The sequence below is a fragment of the Kryptolebias marmoratus genome, linkage group LG4 (genome assembly GCF_001649575.2).
Source record: "Kryptolebias marmoratus isolate JLee-2015 linkage group LG4, ASM164957v2, whole genome shotgun sequence".
NCBI classification, from domain to species: domain Eukaryota; kingdom Metazoa; phylum Chordata; class Actinopteri; order Cyprinodontiformes; family Rivulidae; genus Kryptolebias; species Kryptolebias marmoratus.
Window position 1 is genome coordinate 30,548,251 of NC_051433.1, and position 21,113 is coordinate 30,569,363.

Sequence of the window (21,113 nt, forward strand, 5' to 3'; positions counted from 1 at the left end):
GCCTTCTGGATGCTCGGCCACAGCTTCTTTCGAGAGTCACGATCTTCTTTGCAAAGGTCTTCCGTAAAACGGAGACCACTTTTTTTCAGGAAGTCATTTCCCTTAGCTCCCTTCCATATATAATCACGATATCTCCTCGCAATGAAGCGAATGATGATGGAACGAGGCCGAGAGTTACCGGGAAGCTTTCTTCCAACTCGATGAGCGACATCAATGAAGAGCTGAAGCCTTTCCTTCTCATTCGGAAGAGTCTCCCGGCAGACCCGCACCACCTCCTCCAACACGTTTTCCTTCTCGGTCTCAGCGACTCCATGAAGTCTGAGGTTCCAACGGCGGCCATAACGCTCCATCTCAGCGACACGGATTAAGCAGGACGTTGTATCTTTTTCATTGCGCTCCACACGTTTCTCGACTGAGTTGATTTTCTTATTAATATCTTTAATTTCTTCTAGCATATTTCCTAGCTTTGTTTCTAAGGCATCACTTCTTGTGTTGATCAAGCTAGCAAGCATAGCGATAGCATCATCGGGGTTTGAGTTGTTAGTTGTCCGTGAAACATTCGGAAAAGGTTTCTTGGCAACGGGAGGCTTACTTGGGGTAACCGGGAGCGGCGGGAAATCCTCTTCGTCGGCCTCGGGTTGAAAAGCGACAATAGCCGCGCCAACATAGTCGTGGTCTTTTTCAGAAGCAACAAGGCAGGTTTTATCCAGCTTGTTGTGGTCATTGGTTCTTTTTTGGGGTATTTTAGGCATCTTCCTAAGAGTAAGATAATCTTACAAAGTAGAAAAGTTCTTCAGTGAGCGCTTGTATACATAGAAAATTGCAAAGAAATAGCTCTTGTACTGAGAGTTCGGCGTAGTACGTCTTACGCTACCGCCATCTTCCCGCCTCACCTATTTGGGACGGAGTTTGTTCAGCAAACGTGCTGCGGGTGACGTCACCGTTTCCGCGACAACGTTAGTGACGAATAAATTGCGCGACACATATCGATAATGAAATTTTGTTGCCAACGCTTTTAATTATCGAATTTTAACGATTTTATTGATTCGTTGTTGCAGCCCTAGCAGGAAGAACAAAAAACAACATCAAACACCTCACAGCTGTAAAGAAAAGGAGTGCAACCATAGTATTTGTACTGTAATGGTTTGGAGACCTTTGGGGCAGGTACAGGAATACATCAGTCACAGGTGTGTGGTAGTAGCTGAAACTGATCCCAAAACAGCTTTAATCCAAGATATTTACTTAAAACTTTAGCATTAACTGTTAGATCAACCATCTGCCTGAATGTGAAGAATTGGACAGCTATCAGTGAAACTTGAGTCATTAAATTTACTCCTGCCTTAAAGTTGATCCTCCGCTGTCAGCCGGTTGTATCCTGTGCAGCTCTGAATGCAGCTCTGAACTTAACTCCACAAAACCAGTAAGGTTCAGTCTCCACTACAAGTTCAAAATGATCCCAGTCAGTCTCTGGTGCGGTGGAACAGTGGTTAGATTAGATGTTCTCTCTGTGCTCACATGGGTTGACTCCTGGTTCTCTGGTTTCAACCCACAGACCAGAAAACATGCATGTTAGGTTCTTTGTCCCCAGGTGTGAGTGAGAGTCGTTTGTCTCTGTGTCCCTGTGTCCAGGGTGTCCCAGAAAGGACCTAAGAAGGAGATGATGATGATGAGTCAGTTGTGTTTGGTTTCAGGTGCGGGTCTGAGCGGCCGTCAGATGCATCGCACTCAGGGTGTGTTCAACCACACGGAGGACTACGTGCTGTTGCCTGACGAGCGCACCATCAGCCTCTGCTGCTGGGACTCCAGGACGGCTGAGAGGAAGAACCTGCTGTCTCTGGGTCACAACAACATCGTCCGCTCCATTGTCCACTCCCCCACTAACCCCGGCTTCATGACCTGCAGTGACGACTTCAGGGCCCGCTTCTGGTACCGTCGCACCACCACGGACTGAGTCCAGACTCGTCATACTCATCGCGGCCAGCATGGTGTCTGTGGCACAGTTCTAAAGAACAGAAACGGATGTGCATTGCAAAACTTCAAGTAAAAAAAAACTGTGAGGGCTGTTTCCTTATTTTTTTTTTATCACAAACATGTAGTGAATCAAACTGCAGGACTTCTGTTTTGTTGAACTGAAAAGATGACCCCTTCTAACTCTGAACTGTATTACTAGTTTCACGTTTTTCACTGACCGCTTTCAGGATTAGCTGTGAATTTATTGTTTTAATTCTCCATTTTGTTCTTTCTTGTAATTTGACTTTTTAATAAAAAGTTAAAAGGAAGAAGGTTTTCTTGTGAAGTTGATGTATAAAAAGTCCCCATTTCGAGCTCTTAACCACAGTTGATGTTCTCGAACGTGTGCAGGAAGTGCAGAAGGACACTGATCTACCACAACACACACACTTCGTTGTGTAGGAGAGCTATTATCAAACACCTAGTCTTAAACTCTGGTAAAAGGAAGAAAGAAGCAGCAACAGGAAACTGGTGAAGGCAGAAGGGCGATAATGTTTCTGCCTCTGTAGGAAAACACTAAAACGGCTGGAACTCCGTCAGTCGAACAGACATTGAGTTAAACTTTGCTGAGTTCATTCTCACTTATTCAGCTCATGCATTCCCACACGAGACTGCACCCAACGTAAGCTCCAACACGAGATGACCCGGGTCAAAAACCTCAACATGCTAGTGTCTGACTGTCCCTTTATTTCTCCCAACCCCCACCTCAGCTCTCTGAGACGCTGTCTCTCCGACAACTAAAAGGAAATGCAGAAACCCCCACCTTCCTCTGCTGTTATTGGACTTCTAAAAGAACCTGGAAGTCAGTCCTCCTTCAGGTGGAATTCACTCAATCTGAAGGACAATAGTTCAGAGTTCTAATTTGGTTGGAGCAGTGAGAAGCCATAAACTTCTGCTTTACTAAAAAGGAGGAGTTATGAGCTAAAGGGGGAAATAGTGGTTGTGTGGCTGCAGACGTGTGTGTGTGTGTGTGTGGGTTGGGGGTGTCTGCCAGCCAATGAGTGTTAACGACAGCAGCTGTGTTTCTGACAGGGACATGGGTTTCTCCACCCCATGTGTAGAGCAGGCTGCTGCTCTGTGACACCGCTTCAGAGAGGAGAGGAGTCCTGTTCCTGATGGTCCACTGAGCGGGACACCTCACTGACAGGGGACAACTCACTGAGCGGGGACACCACGACTGAACAACCATGGTAGGTGCTGCTGCTTCTGGACGGGGGGCGGGGGGTTAGGGTCAGTACTGTTAACTAGCTGCCACCAAAAGAGGCGAGAATGTTTTTGCTTCTGTTTGTGGGTGAGTGGTTGTGGGACCTGTCTGTTAGCAAAATATCTTATTACCCAATAGACAGATTCTGGCACTTTCAGAAAGTAATCAATGGATGTACATCTACATCTTCCATTCACTGTCTTTACCTGCTGGGAGCTGCTGCTTATATCCAGCAGTCCTGTGTGTGTGTGTGTGTAGGGGTAACCCTGGGACCCCTGGACAGGTCTCAAGTCCATCACAGGGTGATACAGAGACAAATAAGCTATACATAAGAACTTTTTGGAGTAATTCCAGTACAAGATGGCCGCCTCAGCAAAAATGACTATAACACCGTAAAATGTACAGATATCGAGCTAAAATCTGGTGTAGTAGCTGAACACTCTGAACTCAAACACATCAGGTCAGACTCATGGTTTGACCGAAGCGGCTCAGATCTCACTCTAAGACGACGACACGGATCCTTCAAAGGCTGCTGGCTGTTTAAGTTAGAATGAGCCTCCATGTTGGCAGGATGTTGGCTGCCATGTACAGTGCATATAAAAAGTATTCACCCCCTTGGATGCTTTATGCTTTTATTGCTGTCATAAGTCAGTCATCATAAATGGGCATTTTTGACCAAAACAAAACAAGAAACTTCTATGTCAAAGTAAAATCAACGTTTACTAAGTAATACCAATTAAATAAAAATGTGTCATATAAAATAAGTGGCTGCAGCACAGAGTCAGTCTTCCACATCTGGACACATCCAGGATTTTACTCCATTCTTCTTTAGAAAACGGCTCAAACTGTTGGCTTGAACAGCCCATTTCAAGTCCAGCCACAGGTTCTCTGTTGGATTTCAGTATGGGTTTTGACTGGGCCACTCCAGAACCAGAACATTCACCTTCTTGTCTTCAAACCATTTCTGTGTAGTTTCACTTTATGTTTCAGGTCAGTGTGTCGCTGGAAAATAAACCTTCTCCCAAACCCAACTTCTTTAGCAGACAGCATCCGACTGTCCTCCAGGATTTTCAGCATTAATTTTACCCTCCATCTTTACAAGCCTTTGCTGTCACCACCGTGCTTCACAGTGGGGATAGCAAAGTTGTAATATAATCATCGTAAAAGCAAAGAAAAATGTTCCCTTTAACTATGTGTAAGGAAGTGCATCATCCTAAAAAATTCCCCTGTCGAGCAGCTGAGCTCATCATCGCCGTCATCTGCTCTTTAAAAATAAATGAAGTAGGTTGATGCCTAACTTAGCATGTCTTATTTCTGCAGTAGAAGATTTATTCATCAAAGAGTGGGAAGAGCGGTCAGTCAGGGGAGTCAGGGGAGGGGCGTCCATCATCCTTTATCTGTTCTGAAATTCAGACAATCCTCAGGAAAACTAAACCCTGAATGAAAATTGAACATCTAGGAATGCATATTTCATGTCAGAGATTTAAACTAAGATCATCTTATCATGAGAAATCAGGAGTTGTATCAGTTAACCTCACACCCTCTCAGCTACCACCACATTCACTTCAGCTCACAATCTGTAAAACTGACTGAGTTTCAGTAATTTATGTGCCTAATAATGTGAAGTAGTTTGGTTGTAGAGGTGCATGCAGTGAATAGTTTGATTAAAATCTGACAGGAGATTCCTGAGACAGCAGACTGGTGATGGGATAATCAACTAGCTGTTAGTGGGTCACTCTCAGCTACTACCACACCAACATTCAGGTTAGTATCTGTAAAACTGACTGAGATATAGCCATTTTTGTGTTTTTTTAAGGCCAGTTGGCTGTGGTAGCCATCTTGAATTCAGGTGGCTCCAAAAGCTGTACATGTATATGTTCAATAACTACTTTCAGAGAGTTTTATTGTGGCTTTTGTTCACAGACAGATACAGTCACACTGTATAAAATATCATCACCTTTTCCTTTTGGTGACAAATATATTAATGTCTTTGACTTGTTGATTAGAACCAAAGAGGTTCAGGACGCCTTGACTTGGGTCACGTAGACAGCCAGACTCTGGAGGTTGAGCTTCAGTCCTGCTGGATGCTGTTCAGGTGCAGATCAGTCTGAAGTCTCTGCTTTGGACTCATTCCTTAGAGACTTAACCCCTCACAGTATTCTCTCCCTGTGGGGTTGCAGATTATTCTCCCTCCCTTCCAGAGGTGGAAAGAGTACTAACACAACATACTCAAGTAAAAGTACAGTTACTCTGTTGAAATTTAACTCAAATACAAGTAAAGTTACTTATGTAAAACTCTACTGAAGTAGGAAGTAAATAATTCAAAAATACTTTACTCTGAGTAAACGTTCCTGGGTTACTTTCTTACATCAGGAGGGCATCTCTCAGAGGACAAGAATTATTTTTCTCAAATGAGCTCTTAAATTAAATAAAGATCCTCATAATTTAATATGCAGTTGAAGAAAATAGAACGTGTCCACACATGATATTTAAAACCCTTAGAGAGGATAAATAGTCATTTCAGTTCAGACCATCAGACGGGGCTCCACTCATTCAGTAAAACATCTTGAAGAAACCACAAAGCAGCTGGTAGAAAAACTCTCTAATGACCTGCCATGCTGTGGATTGATTCCAGCTCATTCTTGCTGTCCGTGCACAGCAGCAGGTGGAGTTTGTGCATTTAACACCAGCAATGTAGACAGCACGGATCTTCAGATGATTTATGACAGAAATCACCTGACTGTATTAAAATAAGATAAACTTTACAAGCTCTTTAGTTAAGGTATGCATGTCTCAAAACACGTCATTTCTTGTTGAGCTTTCTAGTATTTTCTGTTTGTCGATGCTGTGGTTATTAACCTGTTTCAGGCTGACTGTCAGGAAGCTGCAAATCAGCTTCAATAATTCTAGTTCACGTTGCACATGCATACAGTTAGCTCACACACAGTCCAGAGACGAACATTTGCTGACTGTGTGTGAGGCTTTTACCACTTTTGTTAATGTCATTGTGGTGGAAAAGAGACAAAGTTGCTTTTAAAGCTTGGTGAGGTGCTTCTGTTGTAAGTTCTTGTTAGTCCACCTACCCAATATCACGACCAGCCACCACTCATCTGATTTATTTTTCAGATAATCTGGCATTCAGCAGATTGAAGGAATTTGTCAGCTCTCTGTATTAAACTAGATGTGTTCAATGCACCAGCAGTGAAGCATAGACAACATAAACAGAAGTCTGCTTAGGGCCCCTTACAACCCTGGGCCGGCCATGTTAGCCTGTAATGCTTTAGTCCAACTATTAGCCTAAAACAACAAGCAGGATTAAAACCAATTCAATTAACAATTAAGTCTCCTTTTACTTCACCCACAGCTGCACAACATATATCATTTGTAGCAGAAGATTCAGCACAATAACTGAATAAATAGCAAAAATACAGTCAACCCCAGGTTCATGAGTCCTAAAACATGTTACCTGTTACAGCTGTAACCTTACAAATTCAGCACAAAAAAGCGGGGCTTTTAGAGACTCCAGTCATGATTTCATCTGAGTTTTCTTCAACTGTAACTTTCTCTTTGCCTCTCTCCCATAAATCTCAGACTGGTGAAGAACCTGACAACAGTAGTTATCTGTACAGTCTCTCCCATCTCTCCTGCTGAGGCTTGGACCTCCTTCAGAGAGCTCACAGGGGTCTTGGTGGTCTCTCTCTCTGTTCTCCTTCTTCAGTCACTCAGTTTGTGAGGACAACCTGCTCTTGGTAGATTTACACATGTCCCATATTCCTTCCATTTCTTGATGATGGATTTAACAGAACTCCTGGGGATGTTTGGAGCCTTAACCTTTTGTATCCATCCCCTGACTTTACTTTTAATATTCTTTTCTCTGAGTTGAATTAGGACAGACACTTTAAAGGAGGTCAATATTTATGTAATCCCTTATTTTAGATTACACATTTTCATTTAAATAGTATTAATCTGTAGAAATTTGATTTCACTTTAACAATGAAGACGTTTTTTTTGTCAGAAAGGCCAATTTATGTTGATCATGATTGATTTATGACAGAAATAAAAGCATAAAACAACCAAAAGGTGCATATTTTTATAGGCACTGTAAAAGTGAATTATTCATGTTTTCCTCCATAAATTACATGTGAACCTCAGAAAATTGACAATTAATCTCCACCCAATGGTGTGTAAAGTAGGGGCAAACATCAGCCGGACTTTTAGTTATCTGACTTTTAGCTCCAGTCGACATTTTTTTAACTGTTCTCTGCTTTTTAGATTTTTTTTTATATATATAAAGGAGGCCAATTTATTTTTAAACATGATTGATTTATGACAGCAATAAAAGCATAAAACATTGAAGGGAGTGAATATCTATAGAGCTCTATAGAGAGCTCAGGTCCTCTACCAGAGGCCTGGCAGCTTCAGGGTTTTCTCCTCAGTATCTCAGCTGTTCCTGGGACTGAGCTCTTCTGGACAGAGATCTCTGAGGTTGTTCCCGGGATCTGTTGGAGCCTCTCTTCCAGTCTGGGGGTCACAGCACCGAGTGATGACCACTGGTAAATAAAAATGGACATGGATGGATATGTAGGAACAAAGGAACTGAGGAACAGAACCGGTAGAAACAAGTGGTAACAATGTGAACAAAAGAAAATATCCAAGGACAAGGTAACGACAAACTCAACTCAAAAACAACCCAAGAACTAGAAAATAAAATTAATATATAATAACACAAAAAATCATGCAGATAACTAGAACTAAAAATAGCAAACAAAACCAACAAATATACAAAAAGAAAAAACTTTTTGCCCGTGTGTGTTTGTTACCAACATGTCAAATAAACCTGTAAGAGGAATGTAATCAGATACATTTACATCTGCAACTGCCTAATTCAAGATGGCCGTCACAGCTAAGTAATGCAAATGCAAACATGTCTTTTATTCAGTCAATTTTATTGAGCTACAGTTTGTTGCAGTCGTAGCTGAGCTGATCTCACAACACTGTGCAAGATCTCGTAACATCGACTGATGTAACTTTCAAGGTTTGTCCAAAATGACTACAACTGTGTCATTTCTCAACCAACAATAGTTTCAATGATTTCAATGCAGCATCTGTTAATTAGCACATTTGTGCAGTTGTAGGGAAACAAGGGATAAAAATAGGAAAGCAAAGCTTCCTCTCATAAATACAAACTGGTTCATCCAGTCAGAGGCACCTGACGTGCAGGATGTGCACTGCTGAAACTGAATCCACTGTGACAGATATGTGGAGGATGAGCGTGCGGAAGTGTGATTATAAATAAAACTAGAGTGCACGCAGGGAGATAAGTTCCTGTCAGAGTCCATCATGCCTGCAGCCTGGGCTCAGTCTGGAGCTGTGATGTGCCTTTAGTCTGGTGATGGCTGGAAGCCAGACCCAAACCGTGAAATAAAGCAAAAATCCATTTTTATTAGTATTTTTACAGGGTTTTCTAGATGTTTTCCCCTTAGTTTTACTCCTGATCCCTACAGTTTGAGTGACTCACCCACTGTGCCACAGTGGCTCAGTGGTTAGAGCAGTTGTTCTCCAATGAGAGAGTTGGAGGTTTGATTCCACCAGTATCAAGTCAAAGTTGAAGTGTCCCTGGGCAAGACACCGAGCTTTAAAGGTGTGCCCCATTGTTTATGAATATGATCTTAATCACTGATTATTCTCTGTAGAATGATTTATTCAGATTAGCTGTGTGTGTGGAGGGGTAAATGAAGCACTTTAAGTGGCCTGGTTGACCAGAAAGGTGCTATATAAGTACAATCTATTCCATTTACCATATGAAATGCAGTCAGTTGTGTTTCCACAGCTTAGAAACACTTTTCCCTGTATTTATAAAAGCCTGTACTGTATTTATGAAAGACCTAACTAATTCAACCTCACCAAAAGTCGAGGGGCAGGGCAAGGTTGTTTTATGCTTTTGCTCATGTCTGTGTGTGCGTAATGAAACTTTCACAAAGTGTTCATTGGGTTACATACTGATTAATGTTAGGAGTCAACCCAGTTCAAGATGTCCACCACAGTGAAGGAACCACTTTAATTAAAGGTTGATGTGGTAGTGGCTGAGAGCCTTTCACAGCACATAATCTGAGCACGACATCAGGCAGTATTATTTGAGATAGCATTGCCCAGGCCTTTCCTTTCAGTCTGAATTTGCAAAGCCAAAGCTTGAGTGTGAGTCAGTAAGAGAGCACTTTAAACTTGCTCGACAGAGGCAGCTGTGCCACTAAGGAGCAGCTGTCTGATCTGCACAGGCAGGCGTGTGCAGGAATCCAAAAGTCAGAGCTGACTTTCTTACTGTACTCCGTCAGCAACACACAAAGGGGGGAATTCGTTCAGCAACAACTTGATCAGTGAACATGGACACAATTTTATTATTGGTTGCTTGTGACAGGACAGATCCCATAAAGCTCAGGTAACAGCAGAGGCTGTGGTGATAATAGTCAGCCCATCCTTCTTTCTAAGCAGAAGCCCACAGTAAACCTCTGAAGGCTGCAGGCTGTCATCGAACCCAGGGATGTCTGCAGCCTGACCCGGAGGATTAGGAGCGAGTGCGTGGTCTGCTGTGGCCCGCGTGCTCCACAGGCCTGCATCCCAACAGGTGTGGAGTGTGTTGATGTCTGATGGTGAATGAGCTCTTTGTTGCAGAGACTTCACCCTCAGGGAGAGAGCAATGTGTGTGTGTGTGTGTGTGTGTGTCACTAAGTGACTGCAGCAGCAGCAGAACCTAGCATGGACTCTACTTTACAGAACCTTTTCAGAGCCAGAAGTGATGAAGTCAGGTTCACCTTGAAGCACGGTTCCAATTACAAGGTGTAAAAAGACCAGGTTCAAAGGTTACATTTCTATCTGCCATATTATCACCAATGGCAGATTTTAAAATTGATTTCTCACATGAGCTGGGATAACACATTCTGATATGATGATTTCCGCCCCTTTAAGTGGACCATACCCACTCAGAACGCTGCAGTCAGTTCCACCGTTAGTTGAACCTCCTTCCCACAAGTTCCTGTTAAAAGACAAGCTCAGCATAATCAAGATTTTACTTTTCACTTTTAAATTATTTGAATCAAATTATGTGACATGTAGCTCTTATAACTTGTTTCCTAAATGAAAGTTTAGCTAACTAACATTAACCATCAGCATTCATCTCCTCTTCCTCACATTGCTACAGTTGAAGCCAAAATGACCTTTTTTAGCAGCTGCCATGTTGTATATTTGGAGCTGGAGTCTGCACATCAGAGACATGTTTGCCATCGATACGGAAGTCCCAATTATTGTAGTTTATCAGATTAATGTAGTTTGTAAAACTATTTTGTTAAATTGTTGTAGTTTGTCAGGTTTTTGTAGTTTGATCAACTGTTTGTCACAATATTATAATTTGTCATGTTGCTGTAGTTAATTAAATTGTTGTAGTTTCTAAGCTTGTTGTAAATTGTTGAGTATTGCAGATTGTTAAATGATCATTTTTAGGATGTTGTAGTTTGTTAGATTGTTGTTGTCAAAAGAATAAATGTGAGGTTCTCTGCCTTTAATGACAGTCAGGAACAGAGCTGTTGGTGATGAAGATGTTTGGACCTTTGTGGAGCTCTGGTCCTGGATGGTAAACGTCTGTTCTGCTGATAGTATTGCTACAGAATATTTTGACTGTAACATTTGATTTCAGAGTTTCTGTTTTACATGAACTGATGGACTGAAGGTTGTTTATTGTACATTATATGTGTAGTAGAGATGGCAGACATGCTGTAAAACCTGTGAAAATACTGGATTAATTTAAAGTCTCTTGCAAGAAGCATATGAGTAGAGACAACCTTCACGTGGGAAAAAAGTCAACCCCCCCTCCATGTGGCTGTCATTGTGTTATTAACTCACTGCCTTGAAGTTCATGCATAACGTGTGGGATGAGGTCAGAAGTGTACTCCTCAACACCAAATGTAGAAATCTGTGGTCATATTGAAACAGGGCTGAGTCTGGCACAAGCCACTGAAACAAAGTCTAAAGAACAACATTAGATCCTGGCCTTCAACAGATTTACAGTTTTAAAGTTGAGTAAAGTGCCTATGAGTAGTCATTATCTTACATGCAGTCAGCAGCAGGACGTGTCCCCTGGTTGTGGAACCAGGAAAGGTTGTTGATAAGCGAGCTCAGCTATCCCTGTCTCAGCAAGGTGAACAGGTGCCACTGTTTTTAATGCTTTATGGGTTTTTACTCAACGTTTAGCCCAGTATATTTAAAATATACTAGGTTATAGTCATTTCTGTGTGGCTGTGGCAGCCATCTTGAATTGAGTTGACTCTAAAAGCTAATCACTTAAAGAAGATAATTTTGTTAAAACATCTTATTTTGTTAACAGACAGTGTTGACGTCAGCAGCCTGAGCTGTTTGTGCTTAAAGGAATGGCAGTGGCTCAGGAGGTGGGGGTTCGTCCTGTAACCGGAGGGTTGTTGGTTCGAGCCCCCGCTCCATCAGTCTCAGCCACTGTGTCCTTTGGTAAGAAACTTCACCTGCCTCACCTGCCTCACCTACTGGTGGTGGTCAGAGGGCTCGGTGGTGTCGGTGTGATGGCAGCCTCACTTCTGTCAGCCCGCTCCAGGGCAGCTGTGGCTACGATGTAGCTTACCTCCATCAGAGGGTGGATGGGTGAAGTGCTTTGGAGTCCTCTGACTTGATGAAGCACGATACAAGTGCAAGCCATTTACCATTTTAGAGTATATGGTGAGAACGACGCTCAGCTACTAAAACATCTTAGTAGCATCATATAGCCTGGTACTAACAGAGTTACAAACATGGTAACTATGGGATAATATACAGGGTACTTCCAGGGTAACATTCAAGGTACTTATGGGGTCACATAAAGGGTACTTACAGGATAGTATCAGAAGGTGGGGATATGGCGGCGAACCCAGAACGCAGACTCATAGCGGACGATAATGAAAACTAATTTATTAACTAAAGAAAACAGTCAAAACAAAAGGGCAAAACTAACAAAGACAAAATCCAAAAACGAGAGACAAGGCATGGCAAGGAGCAAGACACAAGAAGACAAAACAGAATGACCCAGTGATAAGTGACAAAACAGAGACCGGTTATAAAGACAGAGGGAAGATGATTATGGGATGCAGCTGTGGACTGAACGAGGAGCAGGTGAGGTGGGCGTGGCAGGCATGGGTGGAAAAATACTGGGGAGGTGAATGGTGACGAGGCATGAAATCCAAAACAGCATGAACAAGAAACAAACAAAGAACCAAAACCCAAAAACACTTACATTCATGACAGATAGTTACACTTTGTGTTTGCTAAATTCAATTAGCTGTAGTGGTCCTTCTGAACTGAACTGATTCCAAAAATTAATTACTTTTAGATGTACAGCCAGTGATAATTTGAATAATGATTAAACCCAAAACATCAACATGTCCAGTCCCATCCCAAACAAATCAAATCATTTGAAAGTCAGAGAAGAATTCAGTTTGAAATAAATAGCAGATCTGCAGCTGAGGAGAAAATGTCTTCATGCTTATCACAAGGATCTGAAGTGGAGAAACCTCTTAGACTTTTTTTGTTTGTGTCCTTTTTACGTCTTTTGTCTGACTTTGGTTTGTTTGACAAACACCAACTTTGACTTCAGCTATGACTCTGCAGCAGGAGGCGTCCACCCATGTAGCACACTGAACCACAAGCTGCTGCTGTGAACTCAGCTCTCCTCTGTGGTTTGGCTACAAAGCTTAGTACTCATGACAGCTTGCACACCACAAGGCCAGAACCACAAACAGGTTGTCACTGAAGTCCTGCATCTTCTCCAACACATTGTACAGAGATTTCCGTTTGTCACAAGCAGAATACAGCTTGTCTGAACGGCGATGGACTGAAGGACAGGGGGAATGTGCATGAGAAGCTACGGTTGTTCTTCTGTCTGCATTCAAAACACAATCAGCAAAAGAAACTTTTAGTTACACAAAAGTGTGAAGAGGAACCTCTGAACCAACTTGTTTTCCATTATCTCTCTGTAGGAAGCACAAACAGGAAGTGAAACTACACAGTAAAGATATCTAATTTAAAACCAAAAAGCTGCTGTTATTTTTTTCACAAAGAGTTCAAAGATAACCATTCTTATTACAAGTTGTATTTACTAGGTTTCCTTTTTGAAGCTTCTATTTTATATCTGAGTTCAGTTTCCTAATTAGATGTTTTAAAATGAAATCTGGAATGATAATTTTAATTCAGTACAATTCTGTCTATACACAAAGTTTAAAAAAACAACAACAAAAACAAACAATGTTCCATTACAACCAATTACATCCAGTCTCGTTCAGTTGATCTGATTTATTTTTGGATAGAGATGAACATCTTTATGTCTTGATTTTAATCATTAATGAAATAATCATTGTGTGTACATTTACAGTTTTACAGATATTGAGCTAAAAATGTATGTGGTCGTAGCTAAGAGTCATTCAGCATATACCCTGAGTGCAAGATCTCACAATACTGCATTCAAATGACTCATAATGTTACTTTTTAAAGTTTGACCAAAATGTCTACAACTCAATCCTTTTTTACCATAAGATGACCTTAGTCTAAAACTCTGAGGAGAAAGACACTGGGTGATATTCACCCCTTCAAGGATCACCAGGCTGTTCGACTGAGTGTGGCTGGTTGGGATGCAGAGGATGGACGATCACTGCTGCAGCTCATCTTATACTACGCTCATCTGCCAGCCAATCAGCATCCAGCTCGTCAGCAATAGGCTGCATGCACACTAACTGACACTTTAAAGATTCACACACACCTTCTAACACCAGTTGTTACAACAAGGTGTGATTTTAAAACACACTTCACACTTTAAGCAACATATCAAATTAAAATCCCTTTTGAATATTATTGGTTAAAACCCCACGCTTCTCAGACTGGCTTTTATTGTGGAACATTTTAGGGCTAATGCAAATATTCTGTATCTCTGAAACCAAACTGCATCACTGTGGGATATTAATTAGTCACTTTGACAAATGTTTAATCAAAAACAACAACATGTTTAAAACAGCAGGCCTGTTGTATTTAATTGATTAGGTAAAGGTAGGCATATTATAATTACATGTCTGCCCTGTTTGTGCTTATTTCAGAAACTAGAATTCTGAAATAAACAGGAATCCATAAGATTAAACTGTTTCATAAAGGCTTTAATCACTTTGGTTACCTTTGATTGAACAGCAGAAGTTCAATCAGCCAGCAGTTAAAATCCGGCTGACCCCTAAAAGAGTGCCAAAGAACCAAGAACGCCATTACTGTCTGGTTGTTTATGAAGAAATGCCGGAAGATTTCGTGGGACTAATGGATTTACAACCGTACCAGTATGAACCTGAACCGTCGACTGGATCTCCTGAATCAGATGAAAACTCTTCAGATTCAGATTCTGATGATCACCAGGACCGACATGGCTGAAAAAACAACTAATTACCCCCAGATCATTGTCATGACAACAGCACACAACACTGTAAATCAACATAAAGACGGCAGGAAAGAGCTAATATTGCTAACTCAAAGCTAACTGGATGCTAACTCATTAAATACGTGAGCGCACTCGAGAGTAACAAAGTAGAGTTCATGTCCTCTCACACCAGAGTAAACTAATCAGCAGCAGTTTCAGACTATGACCTTTGTTAAATCACACATGGATTGTTTATATTTTTTCATCTGTAACAAACTGCTGTGAATCACAAACTGATCTCAGGCTGTCGGCCTGTAAGCAGCTCAGACACGTTTGAAGTATAAGCTCCTTTCTCGACTTGTCCTCTCTCACTATGTCTTCTCCATTTGCCTTTCTTTTAAAGTTAAAAATAGTTGGAACTGCTGCTGGCAAAAGGTCCTGCTTCTTTGGCATGAAGCCAGTTCTCTGCATTAAAGAGGGTCAGAGCGGTACTCCTCTTTGAAGTAGTTGACAGTAATTCCCACATGGAGCTTATGGATCCAAATCTTATACCAAATCTGGTATCTGGCATCAAAACACTTTTCAGTTCAGTTTTAAGTGTTATTTAAAATATATTCCAATCATTTCCCACAATGCTCCCACAAAACACGTCTCACCCGAGGTGCATTCACCAAAAGCCCCCCATTTGTGTTTTTGATTAATCTTATTTTCTTGCTTTTTTTTGTTGAGCTTGCTACTTGCTGTACAAATAATTGTCCCTCAGGTTTCATAAAAATTATCTACTCACTCACACACAAAAATGCAAACTCCCTACAGAAAGACTGCAGTCGAGTTTTGAACATGTGACCTTCTTGCTGTGAGGAAACAGCTCTAAAAACTGCTTCTAGGTATGTTCAACCTCCAAATCTTTTCATTTGTTTTCTGCTCTCTGTTTTAGGAAAAACTGGCCAAAGCTCTGTATGACAACACAGCGGAGTGTGCAGATGAACTTGCTTTCAAAAAGGGTGACATAATCACAGTGATGGATGAAAATGTGGCTGGTACCAGCGGCTGGTGGATGTGCTCCCTGCATGGACGCCATGGACTAGCCCCTGCTAACAGACTGAAGCTTTTACAAGACAACAAAACCTCCTCAAATCTGACTGTGGAAAAAAACAAAGGAATTCCAGCTAAAAGCAACATCAGTGTGCATGGTATTTACCAGATTCCAAATGTGGCAAGACCAGCCAACAGCCCTGCCTATGAAAGCATGGATATGATCTACAACATCCCGTCTGGTCCTTCATCAACGTCACAGAGTCTAATCCAGTCAGCGTACCTCACAGACGGCCCAGAGGTGAAAAAGGTACAGACCATTTTTTCCTGACTTCTATATAGAAACAGCTAAAAATAGATATTTTATTGCTTGTTACTGATAGGCAAAGGCAGACCATATTTTTTGTCTTATTGTCTGTATTCATGTCTGTTTCTTAGTCAAGTCAAACGTATTTATGTAGCATTTGTCAGCAACAAGGTTCTTTACAACATTTTACACAAAAATACAGAGTCAAAACACACACAACAATATCTAAAATATGAGCTGGGATAATCTAAATGAAATCTAAAATAATCTAAATAAAATCATGAAACTAAACATTTAATATGAAAGCCCACAACAATATAAAGTTAAAACTAAACATATCTAAAACATGAGCTGGGATAATCTAAATGAAATCTAATATAACACACACACAAGATAAACTGAGGAAAACCAAACTAAGATATAATGAAAGCTAACATAAACTGAACTAGGATTTATAAACCTCAGCTGATCAGACATGATAAAAGCTAAACTAAAGGTACCGAAAGGCTAACTAAGAGGACCAAAGGCCAGATAAGAGTTAAATACATTTTAATGAAAGACAAAATAAAATTGTCGGAGAAAATTGTCTCATGAACCACTGGACTGATTTTAAGGCAACTCAGAAAAATAATCATTGGATAAACATCTGCAGCTAATTACCTTTAGGAGTCATTCCAATTCAAGATGGCAACCACAGCTAATTACTATTAGCCTAAACAAAACTGCCTGTAACTCAGTCAGTTTTACAGACATTGAGCAAAGATTTGATGTGGTAAGAGCAGAGAGTAATCCACAGCACATACTCTGAGCGTGACATCTCACAATATCGCATGTGATTGCAAAAAAGGTTATTTTTTAGGCTTGACCAAAATGGTTACAGCTCCATCATTTCCCAGCAGAAGATGATCTCAGTCTAAGACTCTGGTGTGAAAAGTGCTGGGCAATATGCATTCCTTCAAGAAATCCTGGGCTTTATTTTTTCTTTTTGATTAAACTTGGTCCTTGTTGTAAAGAAGTGCTAATGTTCATCATTAAAAAGGTCTTCTGCTGAAGAAATGCAACCCTGTGATGCTCCTGCTCACAAAAGAGTTTACATAAAGGGACCAAGACGCCTTTCCACAGGAAGAGACATGCAGCGCACAGGTCTTTATAGGCCTGTAAAAAACAAACAGACACAGACTTCAGACACAGCAATTTCTGCTGCGAGGGACCCCAGAAACACACAAGTATACTTGTGGTTGTTTGTGCAGCAGAGGTTGGATAGAGATGTACCCACATGTTCACCATTTCCTCTCCTGCACTAGGAAAGTACTGTTCCTCTCTACAGTAGTCCCCTCATTTTCACCAAGCAGCATGGTTTCTGTTACAGGCTGGGTTAATTGACAAAGTGTGTGCATAACAAGCTTCTCAATAGGTTTCAGAAAGAACCTTCATCTTTTTCTTTTGACTCTTCCATTTTGAGAGGTTGCCACAGTGAGTCATTGTTCTCCATCGAACTCTGTCTTCTGTGTCCTCTGTCCTCACTCCATCTACCTCATGTCCTCTCTAACTACATCCATATGTCTCCTCTTTGTCTTTTTCCTGGCAGCTGTGTCTCTAACATCCGTCTACTAATATACCCACTGTCCCTCTCTTGACTTCCCTCTTCTCCCTCTGTCTCCTGGCACATTTCCCTCCTCGTGGTCTTTGACTAACAGTAGTACAGTTTCCATCGGCACTCAGCGCCAGTGGCGGTCGTATTAAACCCAGGCCTCTACCAATCTATTATGGTGTTGCTTGGATGGATTTGTTTTTGACACAACCCTCACCATTTACCTGAGCTTGAGACAAGCAAGAGAGATACACTAGCTTGTGCTCCTTAGTGGCTGGGGTTTTTTTCAGAGAGAAACACTGTTTCCAAATTTATAAACGCTTTAATGCAGAAGTCAGTAAGGTGGATGCAGCTTTCATCATTTTCACAACATGTTGTCATGTCTGCAGAGTTCAGTCTTCAACACCTCAACTAGTCCAAAAGGAGACATATATGATGTCCCACCCCAGGCAAGACAAGTTTCTCTATTCACTGTGAGTACACACAAGCATTCAAATTAATCATATTACATCTTGTGTGGGTACTGGTCAGATGTCTTTATGGTCGTCTGATGTTTTGTTTGCAGGAATCAACAGCGCCAGGTCAAGGGTTAATGAAGAAAACATTTATTCCAATTTCAAATCACGAGAGACGAACTAACACTCCAGACTCTTTTGTAAGTTTTAGATGCTTTTAGAAACTACCAGAGGAAGAAACAAAAAACTCTGAGCTTTTCCTTTATTTCCAAATGGGTAATGGCACTTTTCACTTCAAGCGTGGGTCTTCTACCTGAAGCCTGGGAGCATGAGGGTTCTGTGCAGTGAAGTGAAGTGAAGTGAATTTTATTTATATAGCACTTTTCCGCAACAAGGCGATTCAAAGTGCTTTACAACACAGAAACAACAATCAGGTACAGAATCAAATTCAATACGTACAGCAAACATCATAGAAACATCACAATCAAATATAGATCAATCATGTATAATCTAAATGAAATATAGGATAATCTAAATGAAACAATGAAACTAAACATATCTAAACATGAGCTAAAACAGTCAAAATAGGAGCTAAAATAATCTAAATAAAATCATGATGAAGTTAAAGCTGAACTAAACAACAATTAGGCTAAGACAGTCAAAATATTAGCTAAGATAAACTAAACTAAATGTGCAGGAAGGCTAAATAAGCTAACATAAACTGAAACATGACAATTCTAAGCTAAGGGTACAACATGACTATAAGTACCAGAGGCCAACAGCCAACATAATATTTACTAAGATAAATAAGCTTGCATAAACTGCTAAACTAAAGGTACCAAGAGACTAACTAACAGTACTAAGGCCCGCTAACAGCCATCATAATAATTACTAAGATACTAAGATAGTGAAGGAGGGAGCGGGATAACAGAGATGACTCAGAAACAGCGGAAAGTGTGTGTATGTGTGTGTGAGTGTGTGTAGAGATGGTGGAAGACGGTGTGGTGTGTGTTGAATGTGTGTGTGTGTTTGTAGAGAAGTCCATGAATCACGTCACAGAGGCCGTTGTCTTTGATAATGTGATGGAATGTTTATCAGCCAGCCCAGAGCAGATCCACAGATGTCCTTAGGCAGAAGGGGCAGAGCATCTTGTTTACATAAAATCCAGGGTGAAGTTAAATATAGCTGACCAAGGTCAGCCTAGGGGAGCCAAATTCACAAACAAGCAGTAATTGTTTTGGTTCAGGTCTGTATTGAAAGTCTTGCTGATACTTCTCAATGGCGAATCCAAACAGCCAAATTCCAGGTCCATTCTGCCTGAGTGAGCAACTTTCTCCAAGATGTAACCCATATTATTCATGAGTTCCAGAACCACAATTCAGTCTGTGGTCCTGTAAAAGGATCGCATCCAACTTGCGATTCAGCTCCCGTATCCACACAGTTTGATTGTTGATCGCCGAACCCATCAAACGAATTTGACGATAAGTCAGGTAACTGCCTAATCCAAACAGCAGAAATCCTGTTATCAGAAATCCAAATATGTAAAGATCTTCCAAAGACAAAATTGTCAGACAATCAATATTCCATTTCCCCTAGGAATCCATTGTGTATCCAGCAAAAAATGTCCCCTCAGGGTAAGTCAGAGCTCTCCCAAGTTCTGTCTTCCCGTCGAGAAAATTTGATCAATTGTGTTGAGAGACCAGCTGACCAGATCTATGGTTTAAAAATTTTTGAGAATATGTAAAAGAGAGCCTCCAAAAGAAAGCAAGGCAGAGAGAGCCGGGGGGGGGGTTCAGGAGACAGAGAGACAAAGAGAAAAGAAACACGTCCGCCTTCCACCAGGAGCAGAGAGAGTAAAAAAAAAAAAAAAAATTAGTACCTTTGTTGTTCCTGGGATCTGTTGGAGCCTCTCTTCCAGTCTGGTAGTCATAATCCCAAGTGCTCCAGTGATCATTGGCACCACTATGGCCTTGACTATCCACAACTTCAATATTTCTTCTTTCAGTCCTTGGTACTTCTCAAGCTTCTTGTGTTCTTTTCTTTTGATGTTACAGTCACTTGGGATCCCACACTATATACCTTCCCACCCCTTTCCTTTGTGGCTTGTCAACCACAGAGGGCAATTTGAATTAGCTGATCAAATAATTAGTTTATCTCAACTTTGAAAAAGCCCTTTAGTGTTCAGAATATGCAAGCATGTAGACAGTAAAACCAGAAGCTTTGTAACACAGTTCTAACACTTCATACATGCCATGCAGGGGCTTATCGTTCAATGATGGTTCATCTTGTTCCTCCTCCACATTGAGTTTCTGTTGCCTAAGACATTCACTTAGCAGTTCATCATTGGAGGCTTTTTTCCTGATGTACTCTATGATCTTCATTGTTTCATCCAGTATAGAGGCTCTGACACTCACTGGTCATCTGCCTCCCTTGTCTGCTTAGTGTATAGTCTCAGGGTGCTGGATTTGGGGTAAAAACCTTCTGTGCATTGTGATATCAGTGGCATGTACAGCAGGGTATCTGATGACTGTCAGGGCATACATGATCAGTGAGTCGATGTCTCGCTCATTTCATTTTTGTGTACAGCTCAATGTCATCCATGCAGAGGAGGTGACTGATGAATGTCTGACTTTGGAACCGGTATCCATAGCCAGTCTTTGTGATAATCTGGCTAAGGGGGTCCAGGCCCATGTGAAATAGAACTGGGGAAAGACCATCAACTGAATATTTGCCGTATTTGGGTTTGAATTGGCCTCTAGTGTTGTCTTCCAAATTCCCTTGAGTTCTCAATGAAAACTGGTGTTGTACACTTTGAAGCATTCCAGTATCTGTGTGTGGAGCATTGAGTCATAAGCTTTCCTGTAGTCAATCCAGGCCATCCACAGGTTTTTGTGTCTGGTCTTACAGTCTTAAGCTACGATTCTGTTGACCAGAACTGGTACTTGGCCCCTCTGTTGTTGGTGGCAATTCCATTCTGTGCCTTGCTCAGGTATTGACCCATGGGCCTTTCTGTTGTTCTGATAGCTGGCTAATTTTTTCCATGTCGCCTTGATACACACCCCCCCCCCCCC

At 41.3% G+C, this 21,113-nt stretch overlaps 2 protein-coding genes across 3 annotated transcripts in view; both read left to right on the top strand.

The window, feature by feature from the left end:
• Positions 1 to 2,279, top strand: part of cstf1 (cleavage stimulation factor, 3' pre-RNA, subunit 1) — a 19,924-nt gene extending 17,645 nt beyond the window's left edge. For both annotated transcript variants that reach the window (XM_017433414.2, XM_025009903.2), the window contains exon 6: positions 1,692 to 2,279. In XM_017433414.2, the coding sequence (XP_017288903.1) occupies positions 1,692 to 1,951 (260 nt within the window). In that variant the 3' untranslated portion in view covers positions 1,952 to 2,279. The remainder of the gene's footprint in view (positions 1 to 1,691) is intronic.
• A 580-nt stretch (positions 2,280 to 2,859) lies between these two features.
• The window catches only part of cass4 (Cas scaffold protein family member 4), a 21,206-nt gene continuing 2,952 nt past the window's right edge, over positions 2,860 to 21,113 (top strand). The window contains exons 1-4 of the mRNA XM_017433419.3: positions 2,860 to 3,200; positions 15,592 to 15,999; positions 17,977 to 18,060; positions 18,153 to 18,242. Of these exons, the coding sequence (XP_017288908.1) occupies positions 3,198 to 3,200; positions 15,592 to 15,999; positions 17,977 to 18,060; positions 18,153 to 18,242 (585 nt within the window). The 5' untranslated portion in view covers positions 2,860 to 3,197. The remainder of the gene's footprint in view (positions 3,201 to 15,591; positions 16,000 to 17,976; positions 18,061 to 18,152; positions 18,243 to 21,113) is intronic.